This window comes from Catharus ustulatus, chromosome 15 (genome assembly GCF_009819885.2).
Source record: "Catharus ustulatus isolate bCatUst1 chromosome 15, bCatUst1.pri.v2, whole genome shotgun sequence".
NCBI lineage: Eukaryota > Metazoa > Chordata > Aves > Passeriformes > Turdidae > Catharus > Catharus ustulatus.
In genome coordinates this window covers 3,059,208-3,083,747 of record NC_046235.1, presented here as the reverse complement: position 1 = coordinate 3,083,747, position 24,540 = coordinate 3,059,208, and the positions used below count along the sequence as shown (strand labels likewise).

Here is a 24,540-nt window from a genome sequence, read left to right as displayed (position 1 = left end):
GAGCCTCCAGCACCCAGCAGAAACTCTCAGAAAGAATTCCTGACCCTCCTGGATATTGCTGCACTCCTGACCCTGGTGTGCCACCAGAGAGGAAAATCTGGCTGCAGATTAAGGCTAAATGGTCCATGGGTACCACTGCTGGGGATTCATTCTGGCTCTGGAGCCAGGGTTGGAGGTGCTCCATTCTCACTCATGCAGGGACAGAGACACCTGTGACCTGTGGCTCTGCAGGCAGCTGTGCCACAGGAGCCACCTGGCAGCCACCCCCATGAGTGGAGACACAGAGCCAGGAGGACCTTGATGTGAAAAATGTTTCAGTAAGAGGATTTCATGACTCATCAGCCATGGAAATAACTCTGTTCTCATCTGCAGGGCATTCCTCAGTTTCACACAGCAATTGCAGACAATCACTGTCCCCTCTGTTCACTGCCACCAATTCTCTGCAGTTTCCATTTCAACTGATTTCAATGTTGCTTTACTGTCCCTCCAAAAGGTTTTCCTCTCTTAGGTTAGCTGAAGCCTAAACAAAATGATCTCCTGACCTTGATCCATCTTAAGTGTGGATGGAGTTGGGACAGACTGTGGGATCTCTGAGCTGCCCCACTAATACAATTCCTAGTGAGTTTTTCTGCACCAATCTGATAGAAAACAGCAACAGCGTGAGTGTGACATGGGGAAAAAACATCTTCAACATTTTCTCTTCATTTTCAAGCAGTGGTGCATGTATCCAGAAGGGCTGGCAGTAGACAACTGCTCATGTGGTTGGAAAAGCAACATAAAGAAACATCACATGTGAGAAAACCTATCTAAATACACCTAATTTTCATCTTAATGGCTGCAGTGGTCTAGCAGGTGTTTTTGGGCAATTAGAGAAAAACAAATCTTTGTCAAAGAGACAAAGATAGCCTGAACTCCTGGAGAACCTGAGCAAAATGTGAATAAGGGTTTAAACCAGAGAGGTAGGAAGCTGCTCCCAAAAGGACACACAACATCTGGCAGATGCTGGGATGCTGGACCATCTCCAGCTGTGGCCCAAATTCAGCAAAATATCTGCCATATCTTTTCAGAACAGCACCTTCAATTTAGCTCACTCTGCAAGAGAGTCTCACTCAGCCCTGGGATATACCTATCAAAACTCATTGTCATATTTAATATTCAGATTAAAGAATCATGAGGATCCAATCTAGGCCTGAAAACCTGAAATACCCCAAACACATTCAAAACAACACCCATATAGGTGTCCTTATTTAAGTATCTGTCAAATGCTGGCAGTGCTCTCAAAACATGAATCAGGACAGAGCTATTTTATTTCCAGTGGAAATGCCTGAACCTCATTTTTAATCTGTTTCAGCTTTTGACCTGTCAGAGCCCATATGGGATGAAGCATTGAGTGAATTATGGAACATCAGCAACTTCTACTGTACCCTAATTATTGATCAAAGTAGAAGGCAAGCATTTGCAGAGTCCACACTTGAGTGAAATGCTTTTCCTACTCAGAAAAACAGCAAGTTCAGGGCAAGTTTTTCTTCAGTGCTGCTGCTATCTACATTACCCAACTGTGACCTGAAAGTGAAAACATGTATGAATCATCTTCTAATATGAATTTTATCCAAGTTCAGACAGGTAGCCTGGATTGTTGAGCTGTTTTTACCTCACTGTGCTGTGGTTAAAGCAGACTCGAGGTAAGGAAATGTGCATGTGTCAGTTTTAAAGCTGGCATTGTTCCTCTAACACGTGAATAAAATTTAAACAAATCTCAGTCCCATAAAAAGCTGGATTCTGCAAGCTGGGGGAAAAAAAACCACATGTTGTTTACTCCTGTAATTAATGCTCTCAAAAAGGCATTTTCCTGATATAAAACTCATTTTCACCCCTGTTTTGGTTTTGCAGCACGGCAGCAATAATGTTTCAGCCTGTTGGACACCATCTCCGAAGAATTCTTCAAATCAGCTCCATGGGGTGAGCACCCCACTGCTGGCTGCAGCCAGGGCCCTGACACCCAGGGCTTCCAAGGGGGAAGGAAACCCTTCAGGTGAAAGATCCAAACAGAACATTTTGGGTTGTCATTTTTAAAAAGAGCTTGCTTGGATGTTGGAGTGGCAGGATAAATCAATGGAGGTTTCAACTTGAGAAGCCAATTTGGAACAAAAGGCAATGTAAAAACACTGAGCTGTCCCAAGGGCCCCACAAAGTCCATTTGCATCTTGTCTGTATGCTCCGTGCAAGGCAGCCTAATTCCAGCTATTAGCACGTGCTAATGAGACTCCTGCACTTGCCAGCTCAGGATGAGGACTGCAGGATTCCTCCCAGAGCACTGGGAGAAGGGTTCTGGCAATCAAGGAGCCATCCTGAAGAGGCATTTCTCCTCTGGTTAGCACTAATTAGAGCCTCTCTCTTGGCTCTGTTTAAAGCCTCTTTTTTAAACCCACTATTTGTGGTGGGTCCAAGCAGCCAGCCTGGAGGCAGGATGGGTTTCAGGGACAGTCACAGAAGGGTCACAGCGAGGGTCACAGGCTTCCTGCATCTCCTTTCAGGTCAGTCCTTACCCAGGATCCCACTGATGCTGGGACCAACTGAATAATGACCCAGAAAAATTATCCACCTTGACCACAATGAACTAATTCTGTCTATAAATGAGATTTGTGGGAACTGGAAACCAAAAATTGGGAAGCACTAAGTGCAAGGCTTTAGGGTATTTACACCCACTGAATGCTTTAAAGGATGGGTCACTGTAGGCTCAATCCCAAATGCAAGGCTGTCCAACCACCTTGGAGAAACAGAAACACCTCTGTGTCCAGGAGGTGCCCATCTGGCAGATTTATCCTGCATCCTGCATGGCAGGGAGGTTTGGAAGCCCTGAGGCAGTGGCAGCCACCAGCATGACCTCTGTGCCACACTGTAAAGTGATTTCATTACAGGCACACCCTGGCTGTGATTTCCACCTTTGGTTCAAGGAGACTCACACCTCCCTGGCAGGAGTGGTGGGAAAATGCTCAAATCCTGCCCTGTACAGTACAGAGAAGATGGACATCTCCTGCTCCGTACAGGGAAAATGCCCAAATCCACGCTGGGAAAATGCCAAAATCCTACCCTGCACAGCACAGGGAAAATGCCCAAATTGCACTGCACAGTACAGGGAAAATGCCAAAATCCTGCCCTGCACAGGGGAAATGCCCAAATCCTGCCTTCCACAGCACAGGGAAAATGCCCAAATTGCCCTGCACAGCACAGGGAAAATGCCCAAATCCTGCCCTGCACAGGGAAAATGCCCAAATCCTGCCCTGCCCAGGGGAAATGACCAAATTGCCCTGCCCGGCACAGTCCATGTCAGGACAGCAATGCTGGCAGCCCCAGCCCCACACACAGCACAAACTCATCTCACACAGCACACCCACCACATCAACTCGGGCCTCATTTGCCTTTGGTCTGAGAAGAGCAAGCAGCATCGAGCTCAGTCAGAAATGAAAGCAGAGCCCATTCTGACAAACGGGGAGATGGGGAGCCCCAGTTCTCCTCTTGGACACATCACAGCTCCTCTTAGGACCAAGCAGAGCTGGGAGTGCACAAGACAGGGAGAGGGCTCTTGGAGAACAGAAGAACCTGCTTTAAGGACATGACACAGAGCTACAACAACAAGGAGAGAGAGAAGTAGAAAGAGACATACTGGAGAAGCTGACCATTGCGAAATGCTGACACCGGTCTCCTGTGAATTCGATCGGACACCTACCGGAAGAGAGAAAACCAGAAAGAGAGAAACAAGATAGCAAAATGACACCCAGACAGGCTGAAGTGAGGCCCCTTCTGATCCCTTTCTAGCTGTCTGCTTTCAGCCTTCACCCTTACCTGCAGCCCTAAGCCCTACCCAAAGCTGACACCAAGAGCCATCCCTGACTAGACCACTCTACATCCACCGCTGTGCCCGGGAGGTTTTAAGTAGTGTGGTGCATTTTTTTGTCTTCAAACATACTTTGCTTAGGATCTGGCATGTACAATCGCAAAGGCAGTTTCTCCAAACATCTCTGTCCGAAGAATCCATTTGGACATCTGGAGGGGAAAAGGGGAGAAATCACAGAACATGTCTGGCACAGTTTTTGAGGCTAAGGTCAGAAATAAAAAGTGCATTGTGATGAATGGAAAAAATAAAGGCTTTACATGCGTATTTACTCTCTGCTTTAACCAGGCACCTGCAACATCAGTGTTCCAGCTCTGGTTTAGGCCTGGGTCTTCAAGCAGGCAGCCAAACCCCTCCTGCTCTGTCCTGCTCTGCCTGCCTCCTTCCTTCTCACCTGCTAGAAGCACCAGCTGGCAGGAAGACTGAGATGGGCTGGATGCTACTTTCAGAGACTGAGGAGCTGCTCTGGAGACTGGCAAGAGGCACCAAAAGCAGTGAGCAGCTGCTCAGGCGACAGCAAGCACTGGGGGTGGGAAGGATCTCCCCATTATGACCCCAGAAGTAGCCACGGGGTGTTCATGGGGTGGTTAGAGAGAAAGCACGTGCAGAATCTCTGTGTTAACAGAGGAAGGGACAGAAGAAGGCTGAGCTGAAGGGGTCTCACATGCTGTCCGGTGTGAGGCTCTCTCAGGCTGTCCTAGCTAGGTCACCTGTTGGGCTGAGATGTGCCAGCTCATGGGCACAGCTGCCATTTTCACAATGCCCAGGTGGCAGGGAAGGTGCCCTGCAGTCAAGGGCCACCAGGCATTGCCACCAGCCCATGCTCTGCTCCCCAGAGCACCCCCAGCTGAGCCAGGCATGGGGAGCACAGGGCCATGGGCAGGGGAGCAGCAGGAGCTGCAGAACCCCAGGGTGAGCAGCACTGCAGCCTCTGCACTGCAGCTGCAGGTGAGCCTGGGGAGTGATGGAGCCCAGCCTGCCGTGCTCAAACACTTCTCCTCCCTCCCTCACCTCACATCTTTTCTTCTGGATATTCCCTGGATAGTCCTGCACAGCATCCTTAGTTTTCTTGAAGTCTCAGCTCTCACCTCCCTGTCCTACAACTCCCTCCCTTCTCAGTAGACCTCCCTTTCCTCTGAGCTTAAGAGGGCTTTGTCTTTATAGCATTTTAACATCTGTTTTCCAACTTTTTGTGAGCAGAGCTGCAGGCTCTGCACCTGGTACACATCAAACCTTCCTCACTCTCAGATGCCACCCACAAGATCTCACTGTCCCACAGTGATCTGCAAGTGGTCAACAAGGAAGGGACTAAGAGACACCTCAGTAGAACACAGATGAATCAGAGGCCAAGTCTGATGTCAGTGGCTCAGATCCTGGTCAGGCCACTGCAAAGGACAGCAAGAGTTTGGAGCAGCCACAGTGCAGTGTCAGGAAACTGCTCCCAGCCTGTGCATCTGGTGAGGCAGGTCCAGAGGCAGGTCCAGGTCCAGGTCCAGGTCCAGGTCCAGGTCCAGGCTCAGGCTCCATGCAGAAAACCTTGATTTTTAGCAGTTGCTCTTCCTCATGGACATACACTGACCTGGCTTTCTTGCTGGATTTCAGTTCGGGTGTGCCTGGGCTGTGCAAAAAAACCTGCTGCACCCTCACTGCCCATGACCAAATGTGGGTCAGCATCTGGGGTTTTGGGACCTGGGCTCACACCTCTGAGTGGGATTGTGCTGGGCTCTTTGTGCAGCCCAAACTGCTCATGGAGAACTTTAGGGCATGGCTCTGCATGAGGTTGCACTGAGCTCTCCAGTCATACACTTCAGTTTCTCAGCATCCAAATCACTTCTGAAACTGAACATTGAACTCCCTGGTCAGGCAAATATCTTTGAAAAATTGGTGGTTTTCTGTCATTCTTGGACATTCATCTTGGGGCACAGGAAAGGGAGAGGTACCAGCCACACCAAGCCAGCTCCCAAGGAAAGCTCAGCCCAAGAGGTGACCATCACACATGGGGCCTGTTGACCTTCCCTGCAATGAAGCAGAGAAAGCTGCTGCTGGGAAGTGAAGAAAATGCCCCATTGTCAATCAAAAAACACAAACCTGAGGCACTGGGTGGCACAGACTCACAAAGGGCCCCAGGGAAGCAGGACTGGAGAAATCCTTCAGAGATTGCTCCGGGGTTTGAGCAAGGAATCCAAAAGAGAAGGTGTCTTCCCAATCTTTTTTGAAGTTTATTCAGCACCTCTGATAGAGTCAGGAACTCATTCACAGAGTCGTCAAGGGAATCCAGTTTAGCTTGCAACGTGATCTGTCTGGGATCTGAGATTTCCTGGATGTTGTGAGCACACCAAAGGGCCTCAAGGGAGCTGCTGAATGAAGCAATTGTCCCACCCACCCCAAAAAAGGGGTGTTTTGTCAGAAAGGAGCTAAAACTATCTCAGGTGCACATCTGCAAGAGGTCAGCCAAGGCAGGAACTCCAGTGTGACTGAGGCTGCATGCCATTCAGGAAAGACTGGAAATAATGGGAGAAGTAATAAATAAAAGCCCAGAGAAAGAAATTGGTAAGAAGTGAAAAAGCAAAACAAAAAGGTATAAAGGAAGCTTTGATGCCATGACAGCTGCCATACAGCCCATCTTCAGATCTCTGCAGTCAGGCAAGCGTGGGTGGGGAGAGGAGCTCTCAAGACAGAAGGCAGTAGACAACTTCCTTCTCTGTGTCTAGGACAGCTCAGGCTTTTCATCTTTAGTTACTCCATGATTCAGTTCTGGGAGAAGTGACAGAAAAAAAAAAAAGCCCCCCTGAACAAGAGCACCTTCTGTCACCTCTCAAACTTGTGTACAAGCTGTCAAGACAATGTTCCACCCCTGCATACCTGGGTCCTGGCTCCTCACAAGCAAGGCTGCAGGCAGAAGCAGTGACCAGGAGACCTTTGAGAGCAGGCAGTGCTTTTGGTTCCTTTTTAAAAAAATCTGTCTCTAACTTCTAGGCTGCTGAAGATGATTTATTATTTATTACTGTGGCCCCAGATGTGACTTCAAGGAAAGAAATTTCCAGTGTGCTTGGCACATGGGTGTCCCAGCCTGGAGAGGAAGGGCAGTGCAGATCATCCCTCCTGCATTAAAACCTGCTGCCTGTGGTGAGGACAGCTCTTCTGCAGCCAGGGATTTACCTGAAAGTCAAGGCTCACTGAAACTGAGAGCTGTGAGCTGGTCTTTGCTCATGGATTTGACTCAAGGGGTTCTGGATGGCTGTCCCAGCAAAACCAAGCCCCTCCTTCTTTGGAAGACTCTTGCAGGGACTTCACAGATGGTGAACTTTCCTTTTTGGACTTTATGGTGCACTCACAGAAGCACAGGAGGTCTGTCCCCAAAGGCCAAGGGAAGGGACAAGAATAGGAATGGGGAAGGACAAGGGTGCAGCAACCTCTTGCAGACAGCACCTTGTCCCCTCTCTAACCTGAGTAGAGATTCCCAAAACTGCCCTTGCATAATTCCATCCCTCTGTGACTAATGGCTACCTCTGAAAATTGCTTGCAAATGCCATTGATAAAACTGCTCATAGATTTTTCTGTCCAGATTCTGTTTTCTATTATTGCTGGAAAATATCCCATTATTTTAGTTTTGACCTTAAGATCTTTTTTTTTTTTTTTTTAAATAACCCCATTTTGAAATTCTGCTCTTGGGTTCAGGATGAATTGCAGTGAGATATTTACATGGTAACAAAAATGCAGTAAGATGATCAGTCAAATAAAGCATCTCAGAAAGTGCAAACCAAAATAGTTTGAATGACTCATTTCTATGATGTTTGCTGCGTACTTGTTTCTGAAAATTGAGGAACTTCAACATTTTGCCCTGTATCAGGGCAGGGCAATAATTATTGTTAATTATTATTTGCTACCTTTAATTCATTGTCCTAGTCTTCCTGCTGGAGGCAAAGCTTTTTCTGTCCAGCTGTTGCTCTAAATCTTGCAAGGGTAGGCACATTTCCTTTGCACCCCCAGACCTTAATTAAAATATGCCAAATTCATAAAGCAATCCTACAGTGCTACAGAAAAAAGTGAATGAGCAGGTGCTTCAAAATGATAAAGACAAGCTGTAGCAGAAGGACACAATGCACTGAAGTAAGCAAATGGAAAAAAAAAATGTTTCAAGCACATTGCTTGTTTGTGGGAAGGGCTGAAAAAGAAGACAGTTCTGTCATTGTCCCCTGACCAGTCCCAGATGATCAGGCTCTGGAGAGCCACAAAAGGCTGGACTCCACAAAATCACTGATGGGAAGAAAAGAGAGCAACCAGAATAAACTCAAAGGCCTTCTCCAGAGCAGCTAATCAAGGCATGTTTGCTGCAGAGTGGAGTCCAAAGCTCAGGGACATCCACTGCCGGGCTCAGTGACAGCAGGGTGCAGCTCTGGCTGCAGGACCTGCACTGCTGCCTCCACTGAGCCTGTGCTGCTGGAGGAGCAGCTCCCACACTCTGCTGGGCCCCAGGGGTCTGCTGCAGTCCCAGTGCATCGAGCACTTGAACCTGGAAAGGTACCTGGTGTCATCACCCAAGATAAACAGCACGCAAACCCCAGGGAGCGAGTCCTGGCTGGCAAGGGGGATTTGGAACAGGATGTGGAGATTTTCACCCCTGGTTCTTCGCTTCCAAGGACGTTGCAACACCTCCCCACAGGAGAGTTTGTACATCTGTGGCACAGTGACGTCCTTGTGGCTGTGAAACGAGCAGCTGGTGCTGCGCAAATGCCACGGGGAGGATGGAACAGCTCCGGATGGCACAGGGCAGCTGAGCAAACAGTGCTGCCAGGAGGAGCAGGGCCATCCAGCATCCCTGGGACAGCCACACCTCTGCAGGGTGCAGCACAGGGGGGCTGGCAGTGTGGCCAACCCTGCAGAACCATCTTTCTCTTTCCTGGGAATATCTGCGGGGAGCAATGCACTTGGAGGAGGTGAAGATGTGATTTTGAGAATTGGCGGCTTGGACTCATCAATTAATTTTAAAACAATCTGATCTTTTCTCATTTCGCTTTGTTTTGGTTTTTATTCTCTCCTTGACTTTCACTTTTTGCCTCTGACCTGCCTCCCCCAGGTAAGGCAGAGCTGTCACCCCAAACCCAGAGTCTGTTTATCTGCCAGCATTTGCAAATCCTCCAGCCTGATTCTGGCAAGCACAACTGGTCCAGCATGATGTGGGGGTGTTGTTCTGTAAAACTCTTCAGGGGTGCTGATCCCACACAAGCTCCTGGCCCAGGGCACATCACTTTGTTCCACTGACCACACAAAAGAGATGTGAAGAGCGTTTTAGTGGGCAGAGAAGGCTCTGCAGTGATGAGACCTGACTTGCTTGCATTCTTTGGCTGAGAAGACCCCAACTGTACCTAATGTGTGCCAAGATCTAATTGGGGAAAAGAGCATTTCTGCTCTTTGGGTAGCACAACCCAGTGGGGCACCCAGCAATAAAAGATTAGAGCAGCCTCCAAGCGCTCTGAGTGGTGCCAGGACTCACTGGGCTCCAGGATGGAGGCAGATCCAAGAGCAGAGGCTGCCAGTGATCCCAACACTCTGTTTGACTGGACACAACAAACCAGGCACCCCTGTTGTGTGTCCCAGCCCAGCTGAAGGCCTGGAGCCCTGCTGGTGTGCATCCCCTTGGTGGCACCTCAGTGTGCTCTACTCAAATCTGGCACTGCCCTGGGCTCCAGCCCCAAGGCCTCTCTGAGCAAAATGATCTGAGGAAGGGTCGAGAAATTCTTCCTGTCAAGAGCCTGGGGCTTTTTAATTTACAAGGGCTGGCTGAGTCAGTTCTGTCTGTGTGTGGCTCTGTCATTTCCCAGGTTTATGCGGAAAATTTGCAGAATATTTGAGGCAGGTCCCACTTCTCCCATCTAAGCAGAACCAGGTGGTCTCTTTGCAGAGTCAGGATAACAGCACAGATTGCTTTATGTTCAGGTTTCCTTTGACACCAGTATGTGTAGAATTGACTTCAAATTAAGGACAAAATTATGGAAGAACACAATCCAGAAAGACACAATTTCTGGAGCAGATCCAAATCCATTCTGGGCTCTTCCTCAGTGAAGAAAATGCTTTGTCCAAGGTCTATCTGAAGTGTATTAAAATGGGAGGGAGGAAGTGGGATTACAAGCAAATACTTTGTTCCTCAGGATTTAAAAGACCAGGAGGAACATGTTTCTGGGAAGCCTGTTATAAAATAATAATAAAAGGCCAGCTGCCAATTTAGGCGATATTTGTTGCAAATCAAGCATGAACCACATCAGGAGAAAAAATTATTTGAGAACTCATCTGCTGGTTTTGGTCCAGAACATCTACAGGAAGGATTTCTGTGCTTCTGGACAGCTGCAGGAATGGAACCCACTCCAAGAAGCTGATCACAGGATGGTGGTAGGCAGTGAACAAGAACACCCTAAAATTCTGGTACCTGGTATTGAAAAGGCTGGTAACTCCACATGGGTGCTGGGGGGATAAAATCCCCTGAGAATTCAGACAGGGAGGGGTGCAAGCTGGCACAGGGTGATCCCCCCAAGGCCCTGCTGGCTCAGATTGGAAGAGTGACATGGAAACAGCACATTGGAGAGGCTGTGAGCAGAAGCCAGTGATCTCTTCATGCTCCTGGCTCTGAGGCACAGTGGAGCTGCAGGGCCAAGGCTGCTGCTGCAGAGGTCAGAAATGAACTTTGATGCTTGTGTCTTTGCCTCTTCTCCTTTCTCCTCCTGCATCTTTCACAAATCACAGCAGATCTCCTGTCTTGGTGCAAAGTGGAACATATCAGCTCTTTGTTTGCAGGCAAAGGTGAAGTCTGTTTATTCATCAGCATCTTCCCAAAAAATCACCCTTGTCATTGGGACAGCAATTCATGGGAGACACTCTTCAGTTCAAATGCTTCTGCATTCCTCAGTAACTATTATCCTCCAGAATCCAGAAACTCTAAAATTACACCACTTCAAAAGCCAGGTTTTCTTATCTTCAGTCTGAGATTTAATGATAAAAACACCCAAGGAGAATGAACATCCAGAGATGTCCTCAAGCATAAGATCAGAAGTGGTTGTGCTGGTGAAAGGCATTCAGGTCCCCTGGGTTTCTGTGAACATGGAGCCACCTTTTCTGGCAGAGGAGCAGTGACAGTGCAGACCTTCCCAGGGTAACACTTCCCTGCCCTTCCACACACTCCTCTTCAGTTCCCATCTGCTTTTAGCAATTGGCACCTTGGAACTCATCAGAAAAGGACAATATTTTACCATCTGCAAAGTGAGGAATCCAGGCTTTCAAATGGTATGAAATAATTAGGTCTGTTTGGTGTGGCACATAAAATCTTAATGGAATCCATCACTGAGCGTTCCCTCTGTTCATCAGCTGTCAGAGCAGCCTGGCTGTTTCCTCATGAGGCTGGAATTACTTTGGTTAAAACAGTCTGCTGAAGATGTTTGGCAACTACCACAGTATCCTTCATTAGGAAAAAATGATTCTTATGTATGCTAGGAGCTTAGGTAATTCTTCTTGTAATTAGTAATTGATCCTATTTGAATCTTGATCTGGATTTAGGTTCTTCCCAAAACAAATAACCTTGAAATCTGTGTCTCTGCCATGACCACATTGCTTACAGATATTGTTTCATACACTCCTCCAGATGTCAAGGGTGCAGCCCTTCCCAGAATGGAAAGACTGGAATTTCTGGGGCTTCCTGGGCTACAGCTACCCCAGAATGGTGGCGGTGACTTTAACCATCACGTGAGGCTTCCCCCTGTTCCTGTGGGAAACACTGACAAGATGAGCCCATCGAGAAGCCAATGGCAGTGACAACTCCACTGAAGCACAGGGCTGTGGTGGCCAGGGGCTGCTCCCACTCCACACATGGGACACAGCTTCTGGTTTCTGTCCTACCCAGCTCTTTCTGTGTCTAAGGGGCAAGGCTGGGAGAGCTGGGAGATGCTCCTTCCACCCTGCACCGCAAAGTGAGAGCACAAGAGCTCAGCAGGATGCGTTTCCACTTTTCCACATGGCCTTTTCTGCTGCTCTCTGCTGAAACAAAGGAGTGCTGGGAGAAGGGAGGAGCTGTGCTCAGTGTGATCCAGCCCACAGGCTTTCCACAAGGGGTTCAGGTGGGTCCTCCAAGGCTGAGGAGCTGAGGTACCTGGTGAGCATCACATCCTGCAGTGCTGCTGGGCTGACATCCACTGATGTCAACACCTTTGGCTCTGTGTCTCCACTGGGAGCTCTCTGGGTTCCAAAGGGAGAAAATTGTCAGCTCTGGGCTTCTCCAAGCTGGGCAGTGATGCCTGGGTCACCAGGTGAGCTCAGATTCCATCTGCTCAGTGAATGCACTCCCAGGGCAGGAGCCCAGGGGCAGGTCCAGGTGAGCTCTGGGTACCTGGATCTCCAGCACTGGCAATCAGACTGCACAGTTATCCACAGGCACTATTAAACTTGGGGAGGTGAGGTGTGAGGTGCTGTTGGCCTTTTTGGCCCTGAACCAGGAGTGAAAAAGTCTCACATCCCATTCCACATCCCTGAGGCTGTGCAGCCCCACTTCAAACTCTTCAAAGCTCATTTTAAGGATAACTTAGTACACATCTCTGGTTTTTCTTGCAGGTTTGAAGGGGGGAACAAACATCCTACATGGCCACAGAGCTGCACAGCTGGGGGTTAACCCTGGGCCCATGAGGTACAGCAGAGGTCAGGGCAGGTCTCAGTGAGGGACCCCTCCAGACAAGGCAGAGGGAGGAGCTGTGCCCCTGAAAGTGCCCCTGACTGGAGGACAGGACCTGTCAGCTCAGGGACAGCAAAAGGAACCCAAATTTCCCTGAAGCTGCAGAGGGGAAAGGGGAGAAAGGGAAAAGAAACAGCCAGGACAAACACATTCTTAGAGGGAGAAAAGCCAGGAAAAGTGAACACTGACACTCACACAAAAAAGGAAAATACGAATCCTTGCTCCCCCCACTCCTGCCCCTCGAGTGCCCCTTTCTGAACCTGCACAGCTCAAACTGCAATTGCCAGGAGAATTTCAGAGCTCTCCCCAACTCTGGCAGTTGCACAAAGGTCTCCTCTCCCTCAGCCAAGAAATTTCCATATTGACACAAGAACTCCACTCACTTACTTGCACGACAGCTGATTAATCCCCTCGATGTAGTAGCACACCCCTCCATTGACACAATAGGACTTGGCTGTTTCGTTGCATTTTCTGGCATGCCCGGACCAGGAGGAGAGAGTTGTGGTTACTGCAGGGGGAAACAAAAACACACACAAAAAGGATATATTGTTATTTCCTTTGTTGGGCAATTCTGCATCCTTAGATGATTTTCTACGAGTTCATCTGCCAAAGTAAAAAGCCCAGAGCTACAAACCTCAGCCTGTGCCTTCAGACCCACCTTCAGGTCCCAGGGCTGCAGCTTGACCCTTCCTTCCCCAGCAAAAGGGGCCAAGTGAGTGAGGAGTGGAAGACTCCTCTTCCTCTAAGCAGCCAGTATGTGGTACAAGATCATTTTTTTGGCAGGCTGTAGGGAAGTGCCCCTTTGCCACTGTCCTTGCCCCTCCCTCATGCTCAGAACGCTGTGCCAGCAGGCAAGCAGGAGGTCAGGCAGGAGCTGCAGAGCCACAGGGATGTGGCTGAGTCCTGAGGGCACCAGGATGAGCCCCAGAGATGCTGAAGGCGACTTTGCATTGCTCCACACCTCTGCCAGCTCAGTTTTCAGAGCAGGTCTGGCACAAGCAAGAGCAGCTCCATCTGTGCCTCCCCTTTCCTGAGCATCCCTCTGTCCTGCCACAGCTGGGCTGGCCCAGCAGACCCAGCAGAAGTGAAGTCAGCCAGCCCCAGCTCTTGCTTCGAGGGAGGCAGCCAGCATGACTCAAGTCTCCTGGGATACAGGTGCTTTTCAAATCTAAACTTCTCTCTAGAGAAAAGCTTTCCAGTCCTGTAAGCAACAAGAAAAGCTGAAGACAGAATTTCACTGTAATTCCTGTCTCTGAGAGACTCTGATAAGCAGTCTCCAAAGGTAAAACAAAGGCTTCCAGGAAGGAAAGAATCAGTTGTTAGAGCACTGATACAGGTTACAGAAGGTGAGCAGCTCTGGGAAATGCAGACACATCTTCACATAAGTCTAAGAAGTGTTGGGCACTAAAAAGCATGGATTTTTTACAACGGAATACTTCATTAAAAATAGTTCCCTTTCCTGAACTACCCACCTTGCTCAGACCCTATCACAGTAACACCTCCAGCAGTGTGGTTACTGCCTACTTTACATCACCTTTTACGCTGCAGTCGAGCTTCTGAGGAGATGCTCTCCTCCATCCTGTTTTCCAAAGCATGAACAGGAGGAGAGGTTACTGACACCATCACTGAGACTGAAACTCCTCACTGACACAGGATTTGAGGAAGAAAGCTTGAACCAGAGGCAGGCAGGAGCCAGTCAGAGCCACAGGAGGAGCAGCAGGGCAATCCATGGCCAGTCCCAGAGGGAGCCAGGGCTGCTCCCCACTCCTGGGCAGCCCCTGAGCTCATCCCAAACCACAGGGGCTCTGAGGCTGCCTCTGCCTGCAGACAGACCAAGGGCTGCATTCCCAGCTCCAGCTCCAGCCCAGCACTGCTGGGCACATCTGGGCTCTCCCAGGCCAAGGAGGGCTCCCTGCACCTGGTGAATCCTCTCACTCATGGGTGATGCTTGGCACACGAGCAACCAACACAAGTCTGCTCTGGCTGTCACTCTTTTGGGACTCTCTGAAGGAGATTCCCACTGGGCTGTGCCCAACTGGAGCAGCCCACCCTGTTACCTGTGCATGGCTCAGGGCAGGGCCAAGCTCAGTGCTCAGTTTGTGCTGTCCCACCCATTGTCCTCCATTCCCATAAGGAAGTGGATGCCTCCCACTGACAGGCTGGGGCTGTGCACAGAGCTATTTCCATGCTTTGCCTTGAATAACCACTGCCTCTGGCTCTGTCTTTTCACACTTATCCAGGGCACAGCAAGCTGTCCCAAAGTGCTCTGCTAACATGGAAAACACTCCAGCAGAGACCCAAAATGCTCAAAGCCCTGGGACAGCAGCTGCTCCCTGAGGGCACATCCTGCCAGCCAGCTGGGAGCCAAATGTGGACAGCAGTTGGAGCAGAGGATGGCTTGACCAAGCCTCCAGTGAAACTCTTCCAAAAATCTGAATTCCACACTTCTGTAGGAAATTCAGCACTCCCTCCCAGTTAGGATTAATGGTAACTAAAAGCCAAAGCCATTATGAGTCTGTGTAATTTATCTGGGGAATGCAGACTCTTTATACAGACAAGACTTTATAATTTATACCTTTACAAGATAGTAGCACATTTCTGCTGAGGAGAGGAGAGCTGTGGGTCTCTGATAAGTGTGGGTCTCTGTAAGTGTGCCAGATCAGGGAGCACTGAAACTTCATCAGCCAAAGAGCTGGTGCAAATTGAAAGGCACATGGATGAAGAACAAGCACAGGCTGCAGGGAGCTGTCACCCCTGCAACCATCAAATACACCACTTGGTAGAAGGCAAAACAATCCATCTGGCAGAGTCTCACATAATAAACACTACAGGGAATGATTCTGAAGCACACATCAAGAGAGGGGCAGAGAGGGAGAACTGAGAGCAGAGCCCAGAAACCTCCCTGTAGAAAACATCCCAGATAAGAAGATACCCAACCCACCAAGAAAGGTGGGAAGATGCAGTGCTGTGTGATGTGATACCAGGGAGGACTGCAGTGCTCATCAGCCAGAGATTGCATGGGATCTTCATCCCACAAAAACATATTTGTCCCTTTTAAACAGGTTAAAAAGAGCCTGACATGGTTGAGGCTTGGGCATGTTGGGCACTTCTAGGGGAGAGCTGTCAGTGGAGCTGTGCCTGTCAGGAGAATACGTCGCTGATCACTTGAACTAGAAGCATCTTGCTAAAATCATCATCATTTAAACCCTGTTTCCTGCAAGTACCTTTTAGCCCAAAGTACCTTGCCTTTTATCCCAAAGAAGCACAGTGTTTTAAATCTGAACCATGGAATCACATAACTCCAGCCCATTTGTCAGCACAGAGATGTGGCAAAGGCCACAGAGAGAGGCAGTTCCCTGATGACAGAGAGCATCAGGAAATGACTAGACTAGTTCTAGACTGTAAGACTGGTCAAGCCAAAGCCCTGCCTTGGCCCCAACAGTGGCAAAGCTTAAAAATGAAGATCAGAAGGAGCACACAGTGATAATCTTCCTTAGACCTCCAGGATGGGCAGCTCAGAGCCAACCCAAGGTAGCCACAGTGATGTCACATTTAGTGGCTTTTGTTGGACTCTCCCACCAACGTGTTTAGCTGCTGTTTGAATAAATCTAATCTTGTAGCATCCACAATATTTGTGACAAGAGCTCCAGTGCCATGCACACAGCGTGTAAGGCCACATCTCCATTTTGATTCTTTTCACCTGTCCTTTCCTGGCTCTTGTATTAGAAAAAACTGGTCATTACCCCCCCATTACAGGCACAGCATCTCCTTCCCTAGCTGGGAAGCAATAATCTCTTTTTATTCTCTTCTGGGTCATCTCTGGTTCTGTTTTTATCTTTTGAAATAGTGAGACCATACTGCACACATGGTATTTATGGGATATTTATTCCAGTCATAGGAATTCCTAATTTTTCTTTTATGAGGTTTGATGTACTGAATGCAGATCTTTCTCTCTTATAACCCTGAAATCTCACTGCTGTGTGCCTGATCATCCTGGGATGTTGCTGCAGCTGGGGCTTCACAATCATGAGAGCAACTATTTAGGGATCAAGGATGGAGAGACCTGCCAAGCTCTAGTGGGAGGACAAAGGGAAGCAAAATATCTCACTTAGAAAATGTTAATTGTGCCTGGGCTGCAGCGTGGCCTCTGACACCACGTGGCTGCAGATCACACATGAGCACCTCAAAGCATGATGCCAAGGGAGATTTCAGTGAGTTTCCACCACATTAGTGGGATAATTCCCAGATTCACAAGTTACTTTGTGTTTATCTCTATTCCCCATCAGCCTGGGTCACTGCAAATGCTTCAACAACTGCATGCCTGGTCCAGAGTCATCTGGGATGTTGGACATTGGTAAAGTGAACCTCACACACAGTTTATTTACAGCCCTGCAGGTACTTTCACCTCTGTGCCAAACACGACACAGCTGTGCCTGGTGATCCAGAAATGACTTCCCACAGCTATTTCACATTAACTGCTGTACAACACCAGGCAGATTTTACCCCCCATTGGCTGGTGTGGCAGAGTAAGTCCTTCATTCAGCCTCCAACACAACTCCATCTATCCCAAATGACTTGGAAAGTTGTAAAATTGCTGAGATGAGTGCAGAACTGAATAAGCAAGGGAGCAGTTTTGGGTGGTAGCAGAATGGAACAGGATTCATGAAGGCAGTGGGATGTGATGAGGGGGTTGTGCAGTAACACCAGGCATGTACCAAGAACCTCTCCAGGTACTTAAATTAAAAGCAGGAGGGAGGGAGGAGGACAAAGAGAGGGGAGTAAGGAGGTGAGGACAGGGAGAAGAGGGCTGCTTCTTGGTGATGTGTTTGTGAATGATCTGCAGCCACATTTTATTGTTGCTGCCCCAGCCAGTGAGGACAGAGCAGCATAAACACAGCAGAGATTCAGAGCACTGGAGTCATTCAGAGTCTGTTTTCCACCACATGCCTCAGTTATTCTGGACTATCATCAATGACAGGGCAACAGAGAAGAGAGCCAGGGGCAGTGGCTGTGCCAGGTGGACTTCCCTTCACACAACCCATGTACACAGAAAGGCCATTAATGATTGTGCAGGGATTCTTACACAATTCCTGCCATGCACGTCATTTAACCTTTGCAGGCAGCTCACCAGCCTGTTCTCAGAAGTCTGGTGAAATACTCCCCCTGCAAAGAGTTAATTAATGCAGCTTGGACTATAAATTATAGTTAATTTTTCACAATCTACAGCTACTGTCGAGGAGAGCAGGGAGACAGCGATGGTTTCACGGCTCCTTTTCTTCTTTATAAATAACTTTGGCTGGTGGGTTCATAGAGTACAGACACTTTATTCTCTCAATATTTAGACATTCAGTTAGACAGATGAACTCAGCTGGTTGGGGAGTGTATACAGATTGCCTGCTCTGTATATGCCTCATGTACTTACTGATAAAACACAGAATGGCTGAAGTTCCTCTCAACAGAGTTCATCCAACTGCTTGTTAGAAGAACATGGATGAGAAGGTGTCTGGCCAGGATATTCCTTGGTTGGAGCGCTGCAATCCTGGTGTGGGCCACACTAAATCCATGATTTACACTGATGGAGGGGCTGGTGATCCTCACCATTCCCTCTGTGGCAGATTTCTGTGTGTCTGATATGACACCTCCTCTCACAACAAACCTGAGCAGAGTCTGGATGCTCCCCACTGGTATCTGTATATAAAATCAGAAGGGTCTGTGCACACTGGGGCTTGCCTGATGGCAGGCTGGGGACTCTGGAGCTCATAAAAATTCTGTTCCTGTGTGTTTATTCATTTGGAAATGACCAAATATTTACCCCCCTCATTTTATTGAAATAGATCCTGCTGGAATCATGTTTCCAGTTCCCGAGGGGATCATTAGGATCAATAGCTGCAGACCAGGAATTCATCCCAAGGTACAAATACCAGACTGCAAGGCACTCATCTTGGAGCATCAGATGCTGCTGATCAAAACAGCACAGGTTGCATTCCCCACCTCTCCCATCTGCACTGCTCAGGGGCTTCACTAAGAAACAAGTTTAAAGGTTTCTGAGCACTCAGGCGCTGCCTGTTTCCATGGGCCAGGCAGTTATTGCAGGGGCAAAGTCCTGTGTTATTGCCAAGCTTCTGGTTGCTCCCCTGGAATGATCTCTGCAGCTTTACGAGGGAGCCCTTCCTATGCTCCTCTCTACCACAGGGGTCTGAAAATGCACATGACAGCAGTGCAGCATTTCATTTTCCCAAATCCCCATCATCAATTGTAATAGCAGCAACATGATACTTCAATGAGGGGATTTGTTCAGCAACCTAAAAATCCTTTCACAGAGCCAATGCCAGCGTGAAAGCTTCGCGGGCAGGGCAGCTGAAGCCCAAGAAGTGAAGCAACACACCAGGATCCCAGGATGGAGCCAGAAGAGCAGATCCCCTGGTCCAGAGCCCAGTTCTGAAGGCTGGGCTCAGTCTCAGTGCTCCCAGGGTACATCAGCTCCCACCCCACACTTCACCCTGCCCCTCTTTGCCTTTAGAGTCACTGCCTGTCTCTACAGCACACCTCGAGTGGCAGCTGTGTGACTACTGAAAAAATACTCAGTGTGCAAAAGGAGCAAGGGGCAGGATGTGGCAGCTGCCAGGCACACACACAGAGCTCTCTGCAGCCTGGCAGTGAGAGCAGCACGTTCACCTCAGGGTTCCGTGCCTGCGTGCGTGCAGGTTCCGCTCAATTACAACCACACCTCCAGCAATGGGGTTTCAATTATCTGAGCAGAGACCACACCAGGAATTATTTTTAGTCTAATATTGAAAATGCTCTGTTCACAGGGCTGGTTTTCTGTCTGCCCGTGCTCTGGGCTGGCTGGACACCCTTCAGCTCCAAACCCAGAGCACTGTGCTCACGTCTGCAGCTCTGGTAGCTCCAGGAGAGCTCAGTGGTCTCAGGCTGGAGGGGTCAGGGACTGACCAGCCAACTCACAGGCAGGTCACCCAGCAAAGGCCATGCCAGACTGCATTTGAGAGCAGTTTGGGGGGTTGGTTGAAGTAATGCCTTGGGGTTTAGCTTTTATATTTTTCAGAATCTCTGATGTTTAGTGTGTAAATCTGAAACTTCATATTAAGTGTTAGTAAATTCTCTTTACAGGGTAGTGACAAAACAATTCCTTCCCAGCTGGAGAATCAAGGACAACTGGTACCCAAAAATCAGAAACAACAGCAAGGGAAAGGGGGCAAAGCCAGGGGCTGAGACTTCATAGCCTGGAGCTATGCTTGGAGAATTGACCCTGATGTGGAGATGAACCCAAACTTCTAAAAGTGTAAAACTCGTGCCAGGATCCATCTGGGATTTGATTTGGGTGCAGCCCCGGCCGGGCTCTGCACTGCCCAAGGTGGATCTTTTCAATAAACCCCAATTTTATTCCTTTTGCTGTGTCTGCTCTCTGTTCCAGCTCAGCCTTTCCAGGCAGCAGAACCCATGTGGAACATGTTCCTGTGTAACCCAAAACCACAGCACAGCCATTGCAATTCTGCAAGTCCATCAGGCTGAGCTCAGCTGGCAGAGGCAAAGTGAGGAGAACATTTCCAACACCCAGCCATGGTAGGCATCAGGGAAAGGATTAAACTGGAGAGGGATTGCCTCAATGAGCCTACACCAGTGAGGCTACAAACAGCAACACCAAGATGACAGCTATGAAATCTGTGACCCAAACTGATGTGTGGAGAGTTAGACTTAACTGGAGAAAAAAAGACTGTTTCAGCTACCCTTCCCACAGGGGTCTCCAGAGGGACTCTGGGGAGGGCTTGTGATCCCCAGCAGATGAAATAAAGGCCCCAAAACTAAACCCAGAGAGCCCAGCTTTCATTCGGGTGCTGCATATTACCCCCCAATCCTCCCAGCAGGACTCAGCACTGCCTGTTCTGCTCTTTCTCCTGTTTTCACCTTCTCCTGTGACCTCTCTCTGCTGCAGAGCACCCTCAGCCAAGGGCACTGGCAGCCCACAGAGGCTCACAGAACACCCACCCAGGCACTCCCCCAGCTACAGAGAGAGCAAGGAGCACAAGCAGAGTCCAGGGGAGCAGCTGCAGTGCTCCACATGTTGGTTTGGAGCACCTGCCCACTGCTGGAACATCCTCCCATGTCCTGACAGTATCCAAACCATGCTTCCCCCACCTGGCCTGTGTCCTCTCCTTGCCCCCAGGGCTTCACCTGCTTGTTGAAGTCAAGGAAAGGAACTGGAGGAGAACTCAACAGCAGAAAACAGGAACCAGGGATTACCTGACCTTCTCAGAGACTTCAAACATGATCTTACCTTTTTAAAATTAAACTCTGAGAGGGTTTTGCTATTTTTTTCTGACATAAACCTTCCATCTCAGAATGCTCTCCAGATTGCTTCTTCCATTTCTGCCTCCACCAGAATTCTTCTAAATGCTGACATGGTTCCTATCCTGTTTACCCAGCATGTCCACAGCCACAAACTCCTGAACCTTGTTTAGTTCCTCACACTGCACTGTGACAGGATCACTTTACCATTCTGATTTTCTGGATGTTGAAATGAGCATAAAGGGCACACGATCAAGTTACCACATCTCTGCAAGTTCTTGCCTGTGAGCTGAGCCACTGTGACCACCCAACTGCACAACCTTAGCCCGTGACAAGCACAAAACAAAGTGTCTTATTCAACATATTTTCACCATGAATGAGGCTACTGCACCACGTGGACCCGCACACAATTCACATGCCAGGTATCAGTGTTTAAAATCCAGCAAGTGATTGACAAGATTTCAGTGAAACAACGAGAGTGGGACAATCTACAGGTGACTCTGAGTGCAGACATTGAAAAGAAATGCAAGACTTTTACAAGAATGAGATACTTGTCTGCTCTCCAGATCATCCCACCTCACAACATCTTCATCACCTCCCCATATGCTGCACACAATTCTCTGATACAACATCAATCACCAAAAAAATCACAGAGATTCTGAGTTATTCAGATAACACTTGGGAGATATCACAAAAAAGGAATGTGATGGAAAAAGTGAGTTACAACTTTAACTCTGGAGACTTTGGCATCTCTTCCCATCATTAGAGAAAAAGAACAAAACAGTGACGACCCACAGAGGAAAGAAGTTTTCCAAAAGGGGAAATTTCTGAGTTTCCTTTCTGAGATTTGGCTTTTAAGAATAATGTGATGCAAATAAGTAGCCTGGATCTCTTCTGGTGAAAACAAAGGGGAAATCCTGGGGAAGGATGGTGTGGCCATGGCATTAATGATGCTGTATCTCAGCTTGGTGTCTCTAGAGCAGTGCAAAGCTAAGCACTACACAGGAGCACATTTTAAGTGCAGTTTTCTAATCAGAAAAGCTTTTAAAGAATACCTGGCCAGTGCCTGCTGTGGCTGCAATCAGATTTCTTTTAAAAACATAAAAGACTGAGCTTTCAAAGGAGGAAACATCCCCATAAAATCTGCAGAGCAGAATTGCCAACAGTGAGGCACTGCCAGCTGTGCTCTCAGCTCTGGGCATCTGCTGGATGGAAACAGCTCAGATCCCCAAATCCCTGCCTGCTCCTGGCTTCCCAGGGATTCTGCCAGGATCCTGGTGGGCTCCCACTGGGGAGAGACCCCCTGCCACAGACATAACCCCCTCTGCCACAGATTGCTGAGCCAACATCCTGGCACCAGGATTCTAATCTACACTTGTATCCCTTCCTTGATTTTTATTGCTCTGTGCCCATTTTCTACTGCTTTAGGGACAACTGAATAGGAGGGAATGCTAAAAAGAATTTCAGCCACATTAAATCAAATTAGGCATTTGGGGAAATCTGTTCTTGCTTTCTGGAGACTCAGAAAAAATGGGATGGCAGGGCATGGATGGATTTTCTGCAATTTTCTTACTTATTACAATGCTTAGAAGACTCATGCCTTTTTTCTTGTACTTCTTACATCCTGTTTTGGTTTTATCAACTATCCTCAAAAAAAACCCCAAACACAAACACAAAAACAAAGCAATAAAAGAAAACCCTGTTAAATCAAAGGCCATAACAAGCACATCTTGCAAGTATCAATAATTCCATGTACTGAAAGAGCCGGGAATGCTTAAACTCCAATTGCAATTTTAAGTAGCATGTTCTTCAAGCTGCCATTGCAATAGTTATCAAATTCTCCCTCCTCTCCAAGATAGACATCAGCAATATAAATCAGATTTCTTTTAAAGATCTAGGGAAAGAAAGATCAGTGGCTTTGGGAAAAATCAGACAGAAGGAGTAATTAAAGAAGATTCCAGGAGGCAATAAAGCATTTATGCAAAATGTCTCATAATAACAAACAAATCAGGGGAAAGCAGCTGTATGGGGGGAGTGGGGGAGAGGTACTTACACTCTTCTTCCATAACAACTATTTTAGTTTCTGAGGCTGGTAAGACTTGTGGTGCTTTCGTTGTTCCTGGGGAAATTAAGGTAAGAAAGTAGTGAACAAAATATCTCTTTTGAGCAGAGCAGGGTGGGCTTAGCTACTGTGGGGAGGAGCAGAGGGGCAGGCGCTGCTGGGGGCACAGGCTGGGGGCTGTCAGGGTGTCAGGGCTGGCTTAGGGCAGGGCACTGGGGTGCCAGCAGGACAAGGAGTGTCCCTGCAGGGGATGGCACAGGGCACCGTGTCCCCTCGCTGTCAAGGGCCTCGTGTCACCACAGAGAGGCAGAAATGGCTCAGGGGTCACCTGGCAGGAGATGAGCAGAACTGGGGGAGGTTTTCTGAGCCCTGATGGCCACAAGAGTGCTGAGATGGGATGGCAGGACATGATAAGGGGGGGAAATGTGGAGTTTAAGAAACGGTGGGATTTTCTGAAGAGCCTCCATCCCATGGGTACCTGAAGTTCTGCAGCACAAATTAATGCACAAGAGGTGGAGGAACATGAAACAGATGAAGGCAATAGGGGAGACAAGCACAGGCAGTGATTTCCCCTTTCTGAACCAGGATACTGGGAACCCCAATGGCCACCAGCTCTACTCAACCCCACTGGCAGCACCAGCACCTTTGGAGAAGTCCCTCACACCTCTGGATGCACAAAGGAGAAAACCCCAGGAGCCTGCCTGCCAGACACAGGGGTGGGACCACCACAAAAAGCTAGAAGCAGAAAGAATTTTTTTATTTTTTTGACTTGATTTTTTTTTTCTGCAGTGTTAAAGGGGTCAGGCAGTTGAGGAGATGCCTAGAAATCTTCTGAAGGAAAAAAAAGAATCTGAAACAGTCACATCTCACCTGTGCCCTCATGGCCATGTGATTTCAACATTAGACTATTCAATAATGAGAACTGGGAAATGGCACATTTTTCTAAGAAAGCATCTACAGTAATTTCACAACCATAAGGCGCACCGGACTATAAGGCGCACCCGCCGGGAGTTGGCAAAATTCGCAACTTTGTAGATCAGATAAGGCGCACCGGACTATAGGGCGCACTTCTTTTTTGCAGCGAGGCTCCGCCCCCAGCTCCCTCCGCGCAGTTGCTGGCCGAGGCCCCGCCTCAACCCGGCAGTCATTGGCCCCCGGGCCCGCCTGTACCTGGCAGGGGCGGTGCTGCGGGGCCCCAGGCCCGCCTGCATCCGGCGGGGCCGGGGCATGGCCGCCACCCCTCCGTGCCGCCTCTCCGGGGCCGGGCTATGGCCGCCGCCCCTCCGTGCTGCCTGCACGGGGCCGGGGGGTGCCTCTGGAGGGGCCGTCCCGCTTGCACGGGGCCGGGGGATGCCTCTGGAGGGGCGGCTCCGCCTCCACGGGGCTGGAGGGTGCCTGTGGAGGGGCGGCTCTGCCTCCACGGGGCCGGGGGGGTGCCTGTGGAGGGGCGGCTCCACCTCCACGGGGCCGGGGGGTGCCTTTGGAGGGGCGGCTCCGCTTGCACGGGGCCGGGGGGTGCCTCTGGACGGGTGGCTTCGCCTGCACGGGGCCGGGGGGTGCTTCTAGAGGGGC

At 49.0% G+C, this 24,540-nt stretch overlaps 1 protein-coding gene across 4 annotated transcripts in view; it reads right to left on the bottom strand.

Annotated features, from left to right (window-relative positions):
* NRG2 (neuregulin 2) overlaps nt 1-24,540 on the bottom strand; it is a 150,011-nt gene that overhangs the window by 15,963 nt on the left and 109,508 nt on the right. For 2 of the 4 annotated variants that reach the window (XM_033073052.1, XM_033073053.1), the window contains exons 4-5: nt 12,990-13,110; nt 3,968-4,044 (exon numbers count right to left, since the gene is read on the bottom strand). In XM_033073052.1, the coding sequence (XP_032928943.1) occupies nt 3,968-4,044; nt 12,990-13,110 (198 nt within the window). Of the gene's footprint in view, nt 1-3,664; nt 3,724-3,967; nt 4,045-12,989; nt 13,111-24,540 lie in introns of all 4 variants that reach the window. The other 2 variants (XM_033073050.1, XM_033073051.1) reach the window with 1 other exon arrangement.